The sequence below is a fragment of the Triticum urartu genome, chromosome 5 (assembly GCF_003073215.2).
Source record: "Triticum urartu cultivar G1812 chromosome 5, Tu2.1, whole genome shotgun sequence".
Lineage (NCBI taxonomy): Eukaryota > Viridiplantae > Streptophyta > Magnoliopsida > Poales > Poaceae > Triticum > Triticum urartu.
Genome location: NC_053026.1, coordinates 653,401,775 through 653,418,010, shown reverse-complemented (window position 1 = coordinate 653,418,010; position 16,236 = coordinate 653,401,775). Strand labels below are relative to the sequence as shown.

General features: G+C 44.7%; 2 protein-coding genes and 1 non-coding gene across 3 annotated transcripts; 2 read left to right on the top strand and 1 right to left on the bottom strand.

Moving 5' to 3' along the window:
• The first annotated feature begins 7,969 nt into the window (after positions 1-7,969).
• Positions 7,970-8,051, top strand: TRNAS-GCU. Its single transcript has one exon. It is a non-coding gene; the product is annotated as a tRNA-Ser (tRNA).
• A 1,813-nt stretch (positions 8,052-9,864) lies between these two features.
• Positions 9,865-12,199, top strand: LOC125511633 (arsenate reductase 2.2-like). The gene is made up of 3 exons (XM_048677058.1): positions 9,865-10,097; positions 10,201-10,339; positions 11,765-12,199. The coding sequence occupies exons 1-3, from the start codon at positions 9,919-9,921 to the stop codon at positions 11,933-11,935; spliced, it is 489 nt and encodes a 162-aa protein (XP_048533015.1). The 5' UTR covers positions 9,865-9,918; the 3' UTR covers positions 11,936-12,199.
• A 560-nt stretch (positions 12,200-12,759) lies between these two features.
• LOC125511632 (probable glucuronosyltransferase Os03g0107900) lies at positions 12,760-15,499 on the bottom strand. Its single transcript, XM_048677057.1, has 3 exons — positions 14,784-15,499; positions 14,099-14,343; positions 12,760-13,733 (listed from the first exon to the last, which is right to left on the bottom strand). The coding sequence occupies exons 1-3, from the start codon at positions 15,372-15,374 to the stop codon at positions 13,256-13,258; spliced, it is 1,314 nt and encodes a 437-aa protein (XP_048533014.1). The 5' UTR covers positions 15,375-15,499; the 3' UTR covers positions 12,760-13,255.
• Between the last annotated feature and the right edge of the window lie 737 nt (positions 15,500-16,236).

The following is a 16,236-nucleotide window of genomic DNA, read 5'->3' as shown; positions in this document are numbered from 1 at the left end:
AATTAGCTAGAATAGCTCCGTGCAGAGCATTGTTGACATAGAAATTTGCAAAATACTTACGTATCTGAATGTGGCAGACCCGTTGACTAAACTTCTCTCACAAGCAAAACATGATCACACCTTAGTACTCTTTGGGTGTTAATCACATAGCGATGTGAACTAGATTATTGACTCTAGTAAACCCTTTGGGTGTTGGTCACATGTCGATGTGAACTATGGGTGTTAATCACATGGTGATATGAACTATTGGTATTAAATCACATGGCGATGTGAACTAGATTATTGACTCTAGTGCAAGTGGGAGACTGAAGGAAATATGCCCTAGAGGCAATAATAAAGTTATTATTTATTTCCTTATATCATGATAAATGTTTATTATTCATGCTAGAATTGTATGAACCGGAAACATAATACATGTGTGAATACATGGACAAACAGAGTGTCACTAGTATGCCTCTACTTGACTAGCTCGTTGATCAAAGATGGTTATGTTTCCTAACCATAGACATGAGTTGTCATTTGATTAACGGGATCACATCATTAGGAGAATGATGTGATTGACTTGATCCATTCCGTTAGCATAGCACTTGATCGTTTAGTTTGTTGCTATTGCTTTCTTCATGACTTATACATGTTCCTATGACTATGAGATTATGCAACTCCCGTTTACCGGAGGAACACTTTGTGTGCTACCAAACATCACAATGTAACTGGGTGATTATAAAGGTGCTCTACAGGTGTCTCCGGCGGTACTTGTTGGGTTGGCGTATTTCGAGATTAGGATTTGTCACTCCGATTGTCGAAGAGGTATCTCTTGGCCCTCTCGGTAATGCACATCACTTAAGCCTTGCAAGCATTGCAACTAATGAGTTAGTTGCAGGATAATGTATTACGGAACGAGTAAAGAGACTTGCCGGTAACAAGATTGAACTAGGTATTGAGATACCGACGGTCGAATCTCGGGCAAGTGACATACCGATGACAAAGGGAACAACATATATTGTTATGCAGTCTGGCCGATAAAGATCTTCGTAGAATATGTGGGAGCCAATATGAGCATCCAGGTTCCGCTATTGGTTATTGACCGGAGACGTGTCTCGGTCATGTCTACATTGTTCTCGAACCCGTAGGGTCCGCACGCTTAAGGTTTCGATGACAGCTATATTATGAGTTTTTATGTACCGAAGGAGTTCAGAGTCCCGGATGAGATCGGGGACATGACGAGGAGTCTCGAAACGGTTGAGACGTAAAGATCGATATATTGGACGACTATATTCGGACATCGGAAAGGTTCCGAGTGATTCGGATATTTTTCGGAGTACCGGAGAGTTACGGGAATTCGCCGGGGAGTATATGGGCCTTATTGGGCCATACGAAAATAAAGGAGAGAGGCCAAAAGGAAGGAGGCGCGCGCCCCCCTCTGGTCCGAATTGGACAAGGGGTGCAGCCCACTTTTCCTTGTTCCTCTCCCCCTCTTTCCTTCTCTCCTACTCCAACAAGGGAAGGAGGAGTCCTACTCCCGGTGGGAGTAGGACTCCCCCCTTGGCGCGCCCTCCTCCTAGGTCGGCCGCCTCCCTCCCTTGCTCCTTTATATACGGGGGCAGGGGGCACCCCATAGAGACAGCAGTTGATCATTGATCTCTTAGCCGTGTGCGGTGCCCCCCTCCACCATAGTCCTCGATAATATTGTAGTGGTGCTTAGGCGAAGCTCTGCGACAGTAGAATATCAAGATCGTCACCACGCCGTCGTGCTGACGGAACTCTTCCCCGACATTCTGCTGGATCGGAGTCCGGGGATCGTCATCGAGCTGAACGTGTGCTAGAACTCGAAGATGCCATAGTTTCGGTGCTTGATCGGTCGGGACGTGAAGACGTACGACTACATCAACCACGTTGTGCTAACGCTTCCATTTTCGGTCTACGAGGGTACGTGGACAGCACTCTCCCCTCTCGTTGCTATGCATCACCATAATCTTGCGTGTGCGTAGGAAATTTTTTGAAATTACTACGTTCCCCAACAGCAACTCCTAGCAAAAACCTGAGCAGCACCAAATTTGCTATGTTTGCTGAAGGAAGTTTTCGTTCTAACTTAATTTGCCATCAAAAGTGTCAGATTTGCCGTGGTTGAAAATGCAATGTCAGATTTTTAACATTACTGGAAATAATTACATGACAAAAACAAGGCTGGAGACTTGTACACATATTCCTGGAGGACTTATGTGCAAACCAAAAATCTCCTCCCTCTCGTACCACCTCTCCGGCGAGGCTCCGACTCTGCGGGCCGCGTCGGCCGGAGACGATGGCGAGTAAGGGCGTGTCATACGTGACGGCGGCGCAGCTCGTATCCATGGTCCGCGACCCCCGCTTCGCCATCATAGATGTCAGGTAAGCACCGACCCGCACCCCATCTCCGTGCGTCGGGGAGCACAAGCGAGAGGCCAGCGGGGGTGATTGTTTGGGGACTCGGCATGGAATATACAAGGTTGAGACTTGCACACTCCTTGACTTTAAAATAGGAAAACACTTCGGGTTTGTAAGAAATGCCTTTTTCTTTTCAAATAGACAAATATTGATTCCATCACTATTAAATCATCTTTAGTTTTTATTCTCAATGTAGAACTAACCAAATGCAATGCATGAAAAGAGTATTTGAGAGGTATTTCAAGACTGACACCAAATGCAATGTAGAACTAACCAAATGCAATGCATGAAGGAACTAACCAAGTATCACGTTGGTGACTCCTCTTATGTCTGGTGGTACAAATGCACTATATGGACTAACGAAGACTGAGATATACCAGAGGGGTGCTTTCCCTTTTTTGGGGAAGCACGACTATGTTCTTCCCTTTCGAAAGCGGAAGCAAGGTTGTGATTTTTTCTCATTTTTTCAGGAAGCACAGTTGTGTTTCTTTCCTTTTGGGAAGAACATTTGTGCTTCTCGCGCAAGCACAAAAGTAGAATTGTGTTTTTCCATTTCAGGAAGCAGAGTTGTGCTTCTTGTAGAGTTGTCACGCAAAAAAACATTGCTTCCCTAAAAAAACATTTTTTCCACAAAACCTAGGGAAAACTAGAAAGTGATAAAAAAACAAATGAAACCCAAAAACGCGCAGAAATTAAAAAATCCCAAGGATACGCCAGCGCGCGACACATGGCGATGGTTGGGTGAACCACTTGGCCAAAGTTCAGTGTGGTATGTGGTATGTGTTATTGTTTTTTTTTGTTGGTTTTTATCCAAAAAAATGGCTCTTATTTTTTGGAGCTGAATATTTTTAAAACTGTTAAAAATGGAAATATATATTTTAGAAAATATTTCGGTGTGTGTTATATAAAAAAGTTCACTACATATTAAAAATAGTTCACCATATATTGAAAAAATGTTAAGTATGTATTAAGAAAATGTTCATCGTATAATTAAAAATGTTCAACATATATTATAAAATGTTCAATGTATATGACATAAATATTCATCGTATATTATAAGAAATTTTTTAATGTGTATTTGAAAAATGTTCATCATATACTAAAAACAATTCACCATATACTAAAAAACAAGTTCACCGCATATTATTGAACCTATATAAAACAAGAAATGTGCAAAAACGAACTAAATATTCCGAAAGGAGATAAGGGGAAAATAGAACTGAAACAAGGTACACACACTCAAAATAAACATAAGAAGGAACAATAGAAACAACAACAAAAAGGCTAGTCCTTCTCGAGGCTAGCTTCAGCAAAGCCTATACTATATGCCGTCCTAGGGCACACACTGCCGGCCCTGTTGCTGCAGCTCCGGTGTAACCGTCTGGGTTGAAGTCACTACAGGTTGCCTCCCTCCTCTGCCATCTATTGCCGTTGCAGCCCACCTCAGGCCCCGCTTGGTGGGCCTACCTTAGTTAGGATGCTGACATGGTCGTCATCATGGTCTTCTTGACATCTACGACTCCCCCGACTTTGGCGGCGTCGTCAATCCTGCCTTCCGCAGCCCTCCACCTCCTGTAGCTCATGACTCGTTGATGAAGGCGATGCGACGTCAAGCTGTGTGTGATATAGGCTATCCATCAAGTTATTTTTTGTTGTACGCACTCGCTTCATTTGTGGTCTATGCAATATCAAATGAAGTGTCTATCGTTGTTCGAGGTGTGTATATGCGGTTGGAACAGGTGACTATGGAGATTTTATCCAACATGGATGACAACATAATCTGCGGATCGATCCACCACCTTCTTTGACATAGGCATAGGAGTTTATTTTTTGCGGGTGACATAGGCACAGGAGTTGATCTCATATGACTCTACTCTTGCCGATATGTTGGGTTTTTTTGTCAGCTCGTTAGTGTTTGGGTGTGTGCATTTGAGTTACGCAGATGCCTGGGGTTGCTTATCATGATCTGTATCCGCTTGTTGCTATATTTTAAGTTAATCAAAGCACCTTTTATGTCAATAAAATAAAAATCCTATATTTTCGCTGGAAAAAAAATCTATGTTTGTGTGGTGTATGTGTATTATTTCGAGCACACTGCGCCAACGCGTGTTTCTATACGAACAGCCTTCTCAAGAAAGAATTTTTGCGTCGTTTTACTCTAGTAAAAACGGACGACACATTTAGTAGCCACCAAGGGACATTTGGGCCGAGTGGTTAAGGCGTGTGCCTGCTAAGTACACGTGCTCTGCCCGCGAGAGTTAGAATCTCTCAGGTGTCGATTTCTTTTTCCCATTTTTTTTCTGGGCGACAACGACGGACCTGGTGCTACATACACATGCCAGGTGCTAAAACATAATTTTATTTTTTAATGCGCATCGACATATTTTAATTTTCCGCAAGAAAAAATCACTGTTCTGTTTTTGAATTTTTATTATTTTTCCAATGAACACCGACAAATGTTTTAAATTTTCAGCAGGAAAAACATCGCTATTCCTTTTTGAATTTTATACTTTGTGCAGCCGCATTTGTGCTCGGGATTGGAGCAACACTTTCAGTCCTATTCAAAAAAAAACCACATGGCACATGTGGTAAGCAAATCAAACTTGACGAAATGTTGCTATTCTTTCCAACCCATGATCAACTTTCTACTAATTTTTTTAATGAATTTAATGATCACTTGCTATAGTTCCCTTAGAAAAGAAACTCGCTATAATGTCCCCCAGCCTACAAGAATCATTTTTGTGAAGTTTAGATTGCTTACCACACATGCCACACTGTGCCCGTAAAAGAATCAACATGAGGAAATGCACCACACATGAATTATTGAAAAACCTAAGGGGTTCAATCATACAAAACAAACAAACAAAAGGATCATACGGATTCTAATCCTTCAAAATTTCTAGAAAATCATTCGACTCAAAGAAGCTCTGTTTGAACCGTAGAAAGCATCTAGTATTGCATTATCTGCCTACACTACAATATCGATTTCATATGGTCGAGAAAAAATCCGCTCGAAGTGTTTTGGTGGAAAGCCAAGGCAAGGAGCTGGCCATGACGCTTGGGCCTTACAATTGCACTATGAAACCCAACTTTGAAAGTCCATCATGCAGGCCTATGTCAGTGCATCTCATAATTTTACGAGAACTAGTGTTAGGACATCGGTGACCGTTGGAGGTGAGTGCTGCCTGCATGAAAAGAGTGGAGCCAAGGACAACAAGAGTAATAGCTAGAAAGATGACAACGATAAAGGCAGAAGCGACAAGGGCCAAAACTACAAAAGTGACAGGGTGGCAGATGCTACTCCAACAACTTGGTTTTCTATCTCCGCACATATGAAAATCACTTTCCCCATGTATCATATATCTCTTTGAGTCACGCGTGAATTTGGTGGTGGTGACTAACCTAAGTGAAGTTAGGTCCGACTAGAATTAAAATCCCACACCTTTCGGCACATAGGTAAACCCCTTCAAAAATAAGCCTATGTGTGTCATTGTAATACTGTGGTCACCCCTGTTTCTCAAGGGGATATTTGTAAGTAAGGTACTCTTTCCTACAAGTTTTATCCATAGCGTACAAAATGAATTTACTATCCTTCTTTACATTTTGCTTAAATTCATCTTCTTATTTTTCTTATCAAGGTTGATATATGATGCGGGAGCGGCATGATCATCTGAGATCAGCTAGGCTCCATAGTTTTCTCTGCTTGCAAGCACTTACTGAATTGCAGTGTGAGCCAATCGAGGCCAAACTTCCAGCGATTAAGGAAGGTTTGATGCTTGCTCTGCAATGGAGTCGACTCCCAATTGTCGCTGAAACAGATGGGAAAACTTTGTTTTTGCCACTCTAGTTTTTGCCAACTTTGCTTATGCCACTCTAGAATTTAACATCTCACTTTTGCCACTCTTAGCTTTTGACAATACATCACAAATGCCATTCCGTGGCAAAAACGATAATTTTTCATTTCACTTTTGCCACTCTTAGCTTTTGACATGTATCACAATTGCCACTCTAAATTTTTTGCTTTTGCCATGGAATGGCAAAAGTGATATATTGTCAAAAGCTAAGAGTGGCAAAAGTGAAATGTCAAATTCTAGAGTGGCAAAAGTGAAGTTGGCAAAAACTAGAGTGGCAAAAACAAAGTTTTCCCGAAACAGATTGCCTACAAGTTGTGAGTACGCTAAAGAAAAAGGAATTTCGACATATCTTGCTGTGATTATATTGTCCCTAGGATTAGTTTAGTCATGGAACAATGGAATTCTTGTATTACTCATATTTGTCGCACTCAGAATGATGTAAGACATTAGACATTTGATGGCAAATTATGATAGAACCAGTGGGGGCACCATTGTGTGGATCGGATTGGCCATGATGAGGCTGTTAGACTCTGTAAGAACTATGGTAGCTCTGGTAAGTGAGTAATACAAGTATTTTTCTTGGACAAAAATATGCTAAATGCTACTCAGTTTTTCAAGACCAATCAAATTGCATGACAAATGTCCTTCTGATCTATGCTTCTCTTCATCAGCGGCGGCTACTGTTTTGACGCGTTGGCCCTATTGGGCCTTAGCACGACGACTTCCTGACTGTCTACTACAACAATGTTTGTCCGGCATCGATGATGGAGGAGTGATGATGACGTCGCACCTTTGGCTCGCTCTACTGCTTGTAATCTTCGCTAGGTGGTTTATGGACCTGGATGTAATTTTTACTTCTAATATTTTTTGTACTGCAGGAGGTTGAAGTCGCAGCAGGTTGCCTCCCTCCCTCTGCCATCTATTGCTGAGGGGGCCCACCTCAGGGCCCTACTTGGTGGGCGTACCTTGGTTGGGATGCTGACATGGTCATCGTCATGGTCTTCCTGACATCTACGACTCCCCCGACTTTGGTGGCGTTGTCAATCCTGCCTTCCGCAGCCCTCCACCTCCTGTAGCTCATGACCGTTGATCAAGGCGATGCGACGTCAAGCTGCGCGTGATATAGACTACCCATCAAGTTATTTTTTGTTGTGCGCGCTCGCTTTATTTGTGGTCTATGCTACACCGAATGAAGTGTCTATCGTTGTTCAAGGCGTGTGTATGCAGTTGGAGCAAGTGACTATGAAGATTTTATCCAACATGAATGACAACATAATTTCCGGATCGATCCACCACCTTCTTTGACATAGGCATAGGAGTTTATTTTTTGCGGGTGACATAGGCACAGGAGTTGATCTCATATGACTCTACTCTTGCCGATATGTCGGGTTTTTTTTTGTCAGCTCGTTAGTGTTTGGCTGTGTGCATTTGAGTTTCGCAGATGCCTGGGGTTGCTCATCATGATCCGTATCCGCTTGTTGCTACATTTTAAGTTAATCAAAGCGCCCTTTATGTCAATAAAATAAAAATCCCATATTTTCCCTGGAAAAAAATCTATGTTTGTGTGGTGTATGTGTATTATTTCGAGCACACTGCGCCAACGCGTGTTTCTATACGAACAGCCCTCTCAAGAAAGAATTTTTGCGTCGTTTTACTCTAATAAAAACGGACGACACATCTTGTAGTCATCAAGTGACACTTTGGCCGAGTGGTTAAGGCGTGTGCCTGCTAAGTACATGGGCTCTGCCCGCGAGAGTTCGAATCTCTCAGGTGTCGATTCTTTTTTTTTGCCTTTTCCCTCTTTTTTCATCTCTGGTAGATGGGCCACGTGCCAGGCCGGATCATTCTCCATTTCCTCCCTTCAGCCCACAGATTTTTTTTCTTCACGTCAGCCCACGGATAGACCACTTTTTTCAAGAAAAAATCTCAATCTATTCATCTACTGTCATGGTAGTATAAAAAAACACCGAAAATAAAAATTACATTCAGGTTTGTAGATCACCTAGTGACGACTACATCTAGCTCTTCTCTCTGGGTCGAAATACACTCGTACAAAGTACAAAATCCAAAATGATAATATAATCTGATGTCTTTTTTGTCAATACATCGACGTATGTTCTAAGCGCATGTAAAATTTCACCAGCGAAAAGACATCCGGTCCATGGAAGGACAAAATTCAGGTATCAAAACACGGCGTTTGGAGCACTCATTTTTTTTGAAGAGACCACCATGGATGCCGGGCGTTGGGGGGTATTTGTAGGTGAGGTGCATTGTGCAAGTTCAATATTTTTATTAATTGGATACACTTATCTGCAATTTTTTTTGCATACACCATCATCTCTTGCTAGATGCAGCATCCCTTGCCCCCCGTCATCTCCAGCATCTGGAGGCGTGGAGAAAAAAAAAGATAGCATGGCGACGTGGCACAATGAAGAGGCCTCGATTCAACGAGGATCGCGGGACCGGCCGAAGTTTCAGCCGGTCCGCCGGGTGCAAACGTTTACCTCTTGTTTAAGGGTACAAAATGAATATTTTTTCTTCTCGCAGACATTTTGTGTAGTGCTTATCTTTTTTTCGTTTTCTGTTACACAATTCTATTTTTGAAAGCCAGATCGTTTTTTTCATGATATACCCGAAAAAAAATCACGACAAATACAAGGTTGTGACACACCTCTCATAACATTAAAATAGGCAAACATTTTGGGTTTGCAAGGCTGCCTTGCAAAAATAGTCAAATATTGATTCCATTAGCACTAAATTATGTTTAGTTTTGATTCTCAATGTAGAACTAACCAGATGCATGAAGAAGTATTTTGAGAGGTATTTCTCATGCTGGGCATTCAGGTCCCAAAAACCAAAACCAAATCGAATCGTATTGTCAGGTAATTCGGGTTCAACTCCGGTTCATATTTTTCTTGTTATTCGGGTTTCGGGTGTTGTTCGGAATTCCATCTCTTGTTGTTCGAATAAACCACAATAACCGAAATTATTAGAAGTCACGCATCTCACCTCACAAAACCAGCCCAACCCACTTAAGAAAACATCTCGAACCCTAGCCATGTGGACACTATTCCTACTTCCCAACAGCCTCCACCCATTGCGCATCTCACTCACACTCGCATAGTTGCTTCCCACTTCATAGCCGCGTCCATCCCGAACTCTTGTGTGACATGCTGACCATTATCATCGCCCATACCGCCATCACGGGACTGTGTCGTGTAGTCATCTCCCGTAGAGCCAATGTGCGTATGTGCCTTTGTTGTCGCTTGCTGCGCCCTTGCCCACCTCCGCCGTGACAGACGCCCATGGCGGCCTCTCCCAAATTACTTTTCTACGTCGGCCAGAGGCATGTCCTCGTCGGTGCTGTGAGCCCATTTTCTTCGCCCCCTTCTGTCACTGGCCTTCATCTATACCACGTGCCCGCACACCTGCGCAATGTGCTGATAGTAGTCATCTGATTGCACGTCAGTTTCTACGGGTAGCAAAAAAAAACGAACCGACAAAACTGGTTAGTACGGGAGTTAATTCGATTCTTGTTTTTGAGAACCCGAATTTCCCCAAAATACCTAACCCAAGGAATACCCGAACGAGTACACTTCAACTAAATCGTTTAACCGTCAAATACTCACATCCTCGGGGGCCTATGTGCAAACCGCGCCAGACGAAGAGGGGACAAGAATCTCCTCCCTCTTCTCCGGCGAGGCCCCGACCCCGCTCCCCACGGCGGTCGGAGACGATGGCGAGGAAGGGCGTGTCGTACGTGACGGCGGCGCAGCTCGTGTCCATGGTCCGCGACCCCCGCGTCGCCATCATCGACGTCAGGTACGCACGCACGCGCCGATCCGCGCTCCATCTCCGTGACCGCGCCGGGGAGCACGAGCGAGAAGAGGCTACTAACGGGGGTGGCTGGTTGGGGTCTGTGCAGGGACGAGGAGCGGATCTGCGACGCGCACATCGCCGGGTCGCACCACTACGCCAGCGACGGCTTCGCGGACCGGCTGCCGGAGATCGCCGAGGCCACCCGGGCCAAGGAGACCCTCGTCTTCCACTGCGCCCTCAGCCAGGTCAGGCCCCTTCCTCCCTCCTTCAGCGTTCCTCTCTTCCAGCTCTTGATCTTTCGAATACCACTCGCTAAAGCAAGCAAACAATTAGCACCTTGGACCTTGGCACTAGTACAGTTGGTGCTTTCTGTAGATCTCAAAATGTTTCATGTGATGTAGCCTCTAATTTAATTGGAGATTCACAAGCCCGTTGGTAACATAAAGATCACGCCGGTATCATGGATTATGAGTTGATCAGGGTTTCAGGGTGGAAGCACAGATTACAGAGATGAATTGCCTCATTTGTGACGTCGATGTGATTCAGGACCCGTGATCATGTTTAATGATGGTGGTTATTTGTCTATACTATGTCCTGTGGAATTGATGGCTATCATTGGGAAATGCAAATACAACTGTTTATGTGTATAGTACATCAAGGCATCGACAAGATAGTTGAAATTGGATTCCATTTTTTTTACAGAATCAGACCACTGAATTTTTCATGAACATAGCCAGCGAGACAGTTTTTGTGCAGATGACGTAGCCATAGGACTTCCATTGTTATCGTTCTGTGGGTTTACATGTTTTTGTTATTCGCGATTGTATGAAGTCAGGGTCAGCTTTTTTCTGTACCCTTGCAATCGGTATTTGATCTCTAGGCCCATGGTGAGGACTCGGGACATCTTTATATGCTTAGGCGTTGTCTGAATCAGTACTTCTAATATAAACCATGGCTTTATCGTCTAGGAAGAGCTATTGCTTAATTCTACTGCTAGTTCCCTGGGACCATTCTCTGAGTTTATATGGTTTACTTTATAGATTATAGAACTGATAAATTGTAATTTGTACCTTTTGCCTTGGTAAAGTAGCTTTGGTAGCAGCTGTTCTATCTATGTGTACAAAACAGGAAGACGTCAATGGGGTGGTTGAAGCTGTCTTATGTTATGTTTTCAGAATCAGACCATTGAAGATTTCGTGAACATTGCCAGCGAGACAGTTTTTTTTCCAGATGCCGTAGCCATAGGACTTCCATTGTTTTCTTTTTGTGGTTCTACATGTTATTTGTATTCACGATTGTCTGATATCAGTGTCAGTGTTCTTCTATGCCGTTGCAATCTTCGCGTGCTCTCTAGGCCTGTGGTCAGGACATCTTTATATGCTTAGGTTTTGTCTGAATGGCTACTTCAATTATAAACCATGGACCGTTTGAAAATTAAATTAAATTAAAACCTTGGATTTATCTTCTAGCGAGAACTATAAATTGTCATTTGTGATGTTTGTTTTGGTAAATATGCTTGGCTTTGGTAGCAGCTATGTTCCCATGTGCTTACTTTCCTCCTACATTTGTTTTCTATACCACCTGTGTTCTTTTATCACATAGTTATCTCTCAGATTGAGTTGAGGTTATCGCCACTGGCTCTTTTTGTAACCTGTCCGTTTAAACTGCAGGTGCGCGGTCCATCTTGTGCAAGAATGTTTCTGGACTATTTATCAGAGGCCAAGGAAGAGTCAGCGGTGAAGAGCATCACGGTCCTCGAGCGTGGATTCAACGGATGGGAGCTTTCAGGGAGAGCTGTTTGCCGCTGCAAGGATGCTCCTTGCAAGGGTGTATGCTCTTGAAGTCTTCAGTGTAAACAAACATGATGCATTTCTCAATTGCAGAGGATGCTGCTCCGCACGTTACCAAGACGATCACTATCTACAGGCTAGCCATCCGTAGTTGATTACTTCTATAGCACAGATTAAAATGGCATATCTCAATTGGATGCACCAGCAACAACCCTATGTGGATCAATCAATCCATACATCCATTGAATAACAGGCGCTTCATGGCATGTAAACTAGATAACCTTATTGGCGATTATTGAGAATGTTTTGCTTTCACAGATGGGCATCCGCATCCTGTCTTTGAGCTGAAGTTCTATCATCTCTATGTTCTCCGTAATGGCCAATATGCATGCTTGGCTGCTTGTTTCTTGTGGGGTTTTTTTTAATGGCAAAACTAATATCTGCAGCATCACTTTGTTGCGGTGACTCTTTGCTGATTCATATGCATAGCGTGATTTTCTAATGAAGCTTCCGTTTGTATATCATTCTGATTTGGCGAAGTCTAGATATTCAATAGGTAAGTTTATTCAGACAAGTTTTTTCTTTTCTTTTGCTGCTCTGTGTGTTTCAGCAGAAATGAAATGATCGGTTCTGCTAGCATAGAAACCAATCTGATGCGAATATTTAAGGCTTGAAATACAACAAATTCTAAAGCTGGAGAATGAATAATCCTTTTTATCTTCCTGTTATTTGTGCTGAATTAACTACATTACTGGAATTTGCAAAGAATAATGCTAATCTTTGATCATGATGCTAATTTGATCATCAACTCCTGTTGGTTTTATCAGATAGTGACAGAAACTGGAGCCATCTTTTTCCTTTTTCCTGAACATAACTGAAACAGAAGCACCTCTTCTATACAACAAGATTGCACATATGGTACATGGAAGTATGACAGCCGAACAACTCTACAGGTACATCTAGGAAACGTTTTCACAGACACCCCTCTGTAATACAATCTTTAATCACCAGTAAGCCACCTAAATATCAGCCTCTTCACAACACCAATAAGAGAAACCACCTAAATGAATAAAATTAATTTTCTGTACAGAGATTGCCACTTTGTCAGCCCATGACTGCCTCTGTTGGTACACTATATACACAGACTCGCAAACTGTCAGCTTCACCATCAAAAATTGGGATGGAATGTCAGGAACTGATCTTCTGAACTTCTGACGAGAAAAATACATGTCCACCAGTAGTGCTCATGCTCAACAAGTGATTTTGTTGGCTCGGCAGAGACTGTAAGTTGCAGCTGGTGTCGCACAGATGCAGCAGAGTACATGTCAGCAACCGCCAAAAGGTCCTTGGCGGTTGGCTTTACTCGGTTCTTCACCTCCTCGATGATCCGACACGACTCCTTCTCCTTCTCTGAGACCGGTCTAGCAATGCTTCAAGCTCCCTCAACACTTGCCATGTGGCATCTCCCTCTTGCAATGGCCGGTTGAACACCAGCGCCTTCCGCTTCACAGGATCCCACAAGTTCTTCTGTATCACACTTAAGTTCGTTTCCACAACATGATCCAGCACCGTCTCAAGACTGGCGACATCCTTCTCGGCCACCTGTAATGAGATGTCTTGCCACCGGAGGACGGAAGGGAATGGCAGGCGTATATCATCGGCAATTATGACAGGAACACAGCCGAGCAGGACTGATTCCACAAGCCGAGGGCTCCATGGTGCCCAGCCCAGCGGGCAGAGGCAGAACAGAGAACGAGCCATCTCTGATCGGTAGTCATCGTATCGCTTCCTCTTAAGGTAGAACTTGCTATTACGACCATACTGTTTTAGTAGCTCAGTCCTCACCTTCCTGTTGCAAGGAAAAGGTAAGAACCAGTAAATTGCAAGTATATGAAATAATGGAGTTAAATGTAATTCACTGTTTGTTATCCTGCTAGCCTTATATGTACAATTATCGATGAAATTATGACAATTATGGATGAGTCCTTGCCTAACCTAGGCAGCTAAACTATTTCAATTTTTATAATTTAGAACTATTTCATAACAAGCTATTTAGGTTAGTCACATGGAGTATATGGAGAAGGGATCTCATTCTCAGAAGGCATAACTAAAGTGAGACAGAACCTTAGAAAACCTCAAAACCAGTCCCCTTCCTACTACTTATGGGATAATTGCTAGATGAAGCGACCTAAGAGAAGTGTGGCAGATGCTTACTTGCTGTAGAAGCGGCCGCTGATATTCTTGGGGTGGACCTCCATCTTGCCCCGGAAGAAGGCAAAGATGTCCCTTCGCGCCTTCTCCGGTTCCGGTAGCTCGAGGGCCACCTCCGGGGGCACGTGTGGGGGGATAACCACATGCTCTGCCTCCTGGCACACATGAGGGCCGTGCACACCGAATGTCTGTAGCAGGATTGACCTCTTGAGGAACTCCGGTATGCCATCCGCGATGGCCACATCCTCCTGATCAAACAAACCAAAACTTTAGTGCAACTGAGTAGTTCCCTTAAATCTCTTATGGGTTGGGGAACCGCATTGAAGTAAATTCGATGCGAACCTAGTTCCATCATGACAAGTTGACAACAACCATGAATTTAAATGGTTGGATAAGTAGCTTCCATAAGTACGCGGACGGTTGGCTATACTGAAATTCGGCACAGCACAAGAGGAATTCTGATAATTAAGCTACAAATTGGTCAATTTGACAGCAAGAACTATTGATTGAACTCGGCTCACTCGGTTCCTTGTCATGAACAACACGTATGCCATTTAGGAACCAAGAAGACGCAGCTGCTAACTTCCACGGTTCCACCTTGGAAACCCCCGTTTGGACGCAAGAACCGGAGGCAGGCACCTAACCCGCACGCAACCACCCACCATGGGGACGAACGATCAGGACTCACCATGGGGTGGAAGCAGGCGCCGAAGTCGTGGGAGGCGACGAAGACGTGGTCGGCGCCGGCGGAGCGGTTCCAGTAGGGCATCTCCCGGCGGACGAGCGCGACGGCGTCGGCCAGCAGCCCGCGCGCGTGCGAGAGGGACGGGAACCCGTTGGCCGTGGAGAAGTTGCAGGAGACGTAGACGGGCACGAAGAAGAGGTCGGCGTCCTCGGGGCGGGCGGCGGCGGGGCCGGACAGCAGCGCGTCGTGCAGCGCGACCTCGGCCGCGAAGAGGTGGCGACCGCACCGCGGGTCGGCGGCGGCCCAGTCGCGGTTGAAGCGGGAGGGGAGGTCGTAGACGTAGATCCGGACGGGGGGCTTGGAGGTTGTCGCGGCGGTGGTGGCGGTGGCGAGGGCGCGGGGCTTGGTGTTGCGGAGGAGGACGGCGGGGCGGAGGAGCGGGGAGGCGGTCGGCGGGGCGGCGGAGAGGAAGAGGCAGACGGAGAGCGCGAACCAGACGAGCAGCAGCCACGCGGAGTGCCTCCGGAGCTTGTCGGCGAGGCCGGGCGGCGATCTCCTTGCCGTCGCCGGCGCGGGGAGCTTCGGATCTCTCATGGCGGAGATGCTTTGCTCCGGCGGAGGGGAGGGGAAAGACACCGCGGCGCGTGGGTTTGGTGGGTTGACTTGAGCTGGAAAAAGCTCGCGTTTTCCCGTCCGTCTCCCCAGCCTTATTTTTGGCAAGTGGCTTTGCTGGATGGGGCAGATGGGCTGTCTAACAAGTTTAGAAGGTGTTCTTCACTTAATGCATTTTATTTATTGATCATGATTAACTCAACAATCAACAAGGTTTCTTTGGCAAGTGCCTTTTGTTGGTGATTAATTGGTAGTGATATCTATGGGATAAACATTGTTCGTACTACTAGTTAATCGCTGGTCAAATTGTCTTTGGGACATAACTAAGTTTGGTGAAATATAGCGCAACTTACCGTGGCTACGAAGAGCTCTCACATGACCCCACCTTGAGAGCCGAGAGGCGCCTTTTGAATGTACCTTGTCATGCGTTTCGCTAGGATGCTCGGCTTAGCATGTGTAGCTTGGTTCTTATGGCATGTTATGGTACCACCCTTCATATGATGCTCGGTTTTGTTGGTTCTCCATCTTCTGGATTGCGGTCTTTTGTCATTACTTTACTTGTACTGCCATTATTATATAGGTAGTAGGCCATTCCAATACGATCAATTAGTGATCCCCTTGCAGCCACGAGATCTGTAAAGTAGCTTTCCTGATCTTTATACCTTGTGGGTGCTTACTTGAGCGCGGAGGGGTGTTGAACTAGGAGTCCTTAGACACTTCGGTCGGGTAATGAGGTTCATGTGCACTTGTAACATCTCTCTCTCCAAGTGGGTATCCTTTTTCATCGATACTCCATGTCTTTACCGCTACCAAGCTCTTCGCCATGTCATTGTCATCGCGTGCA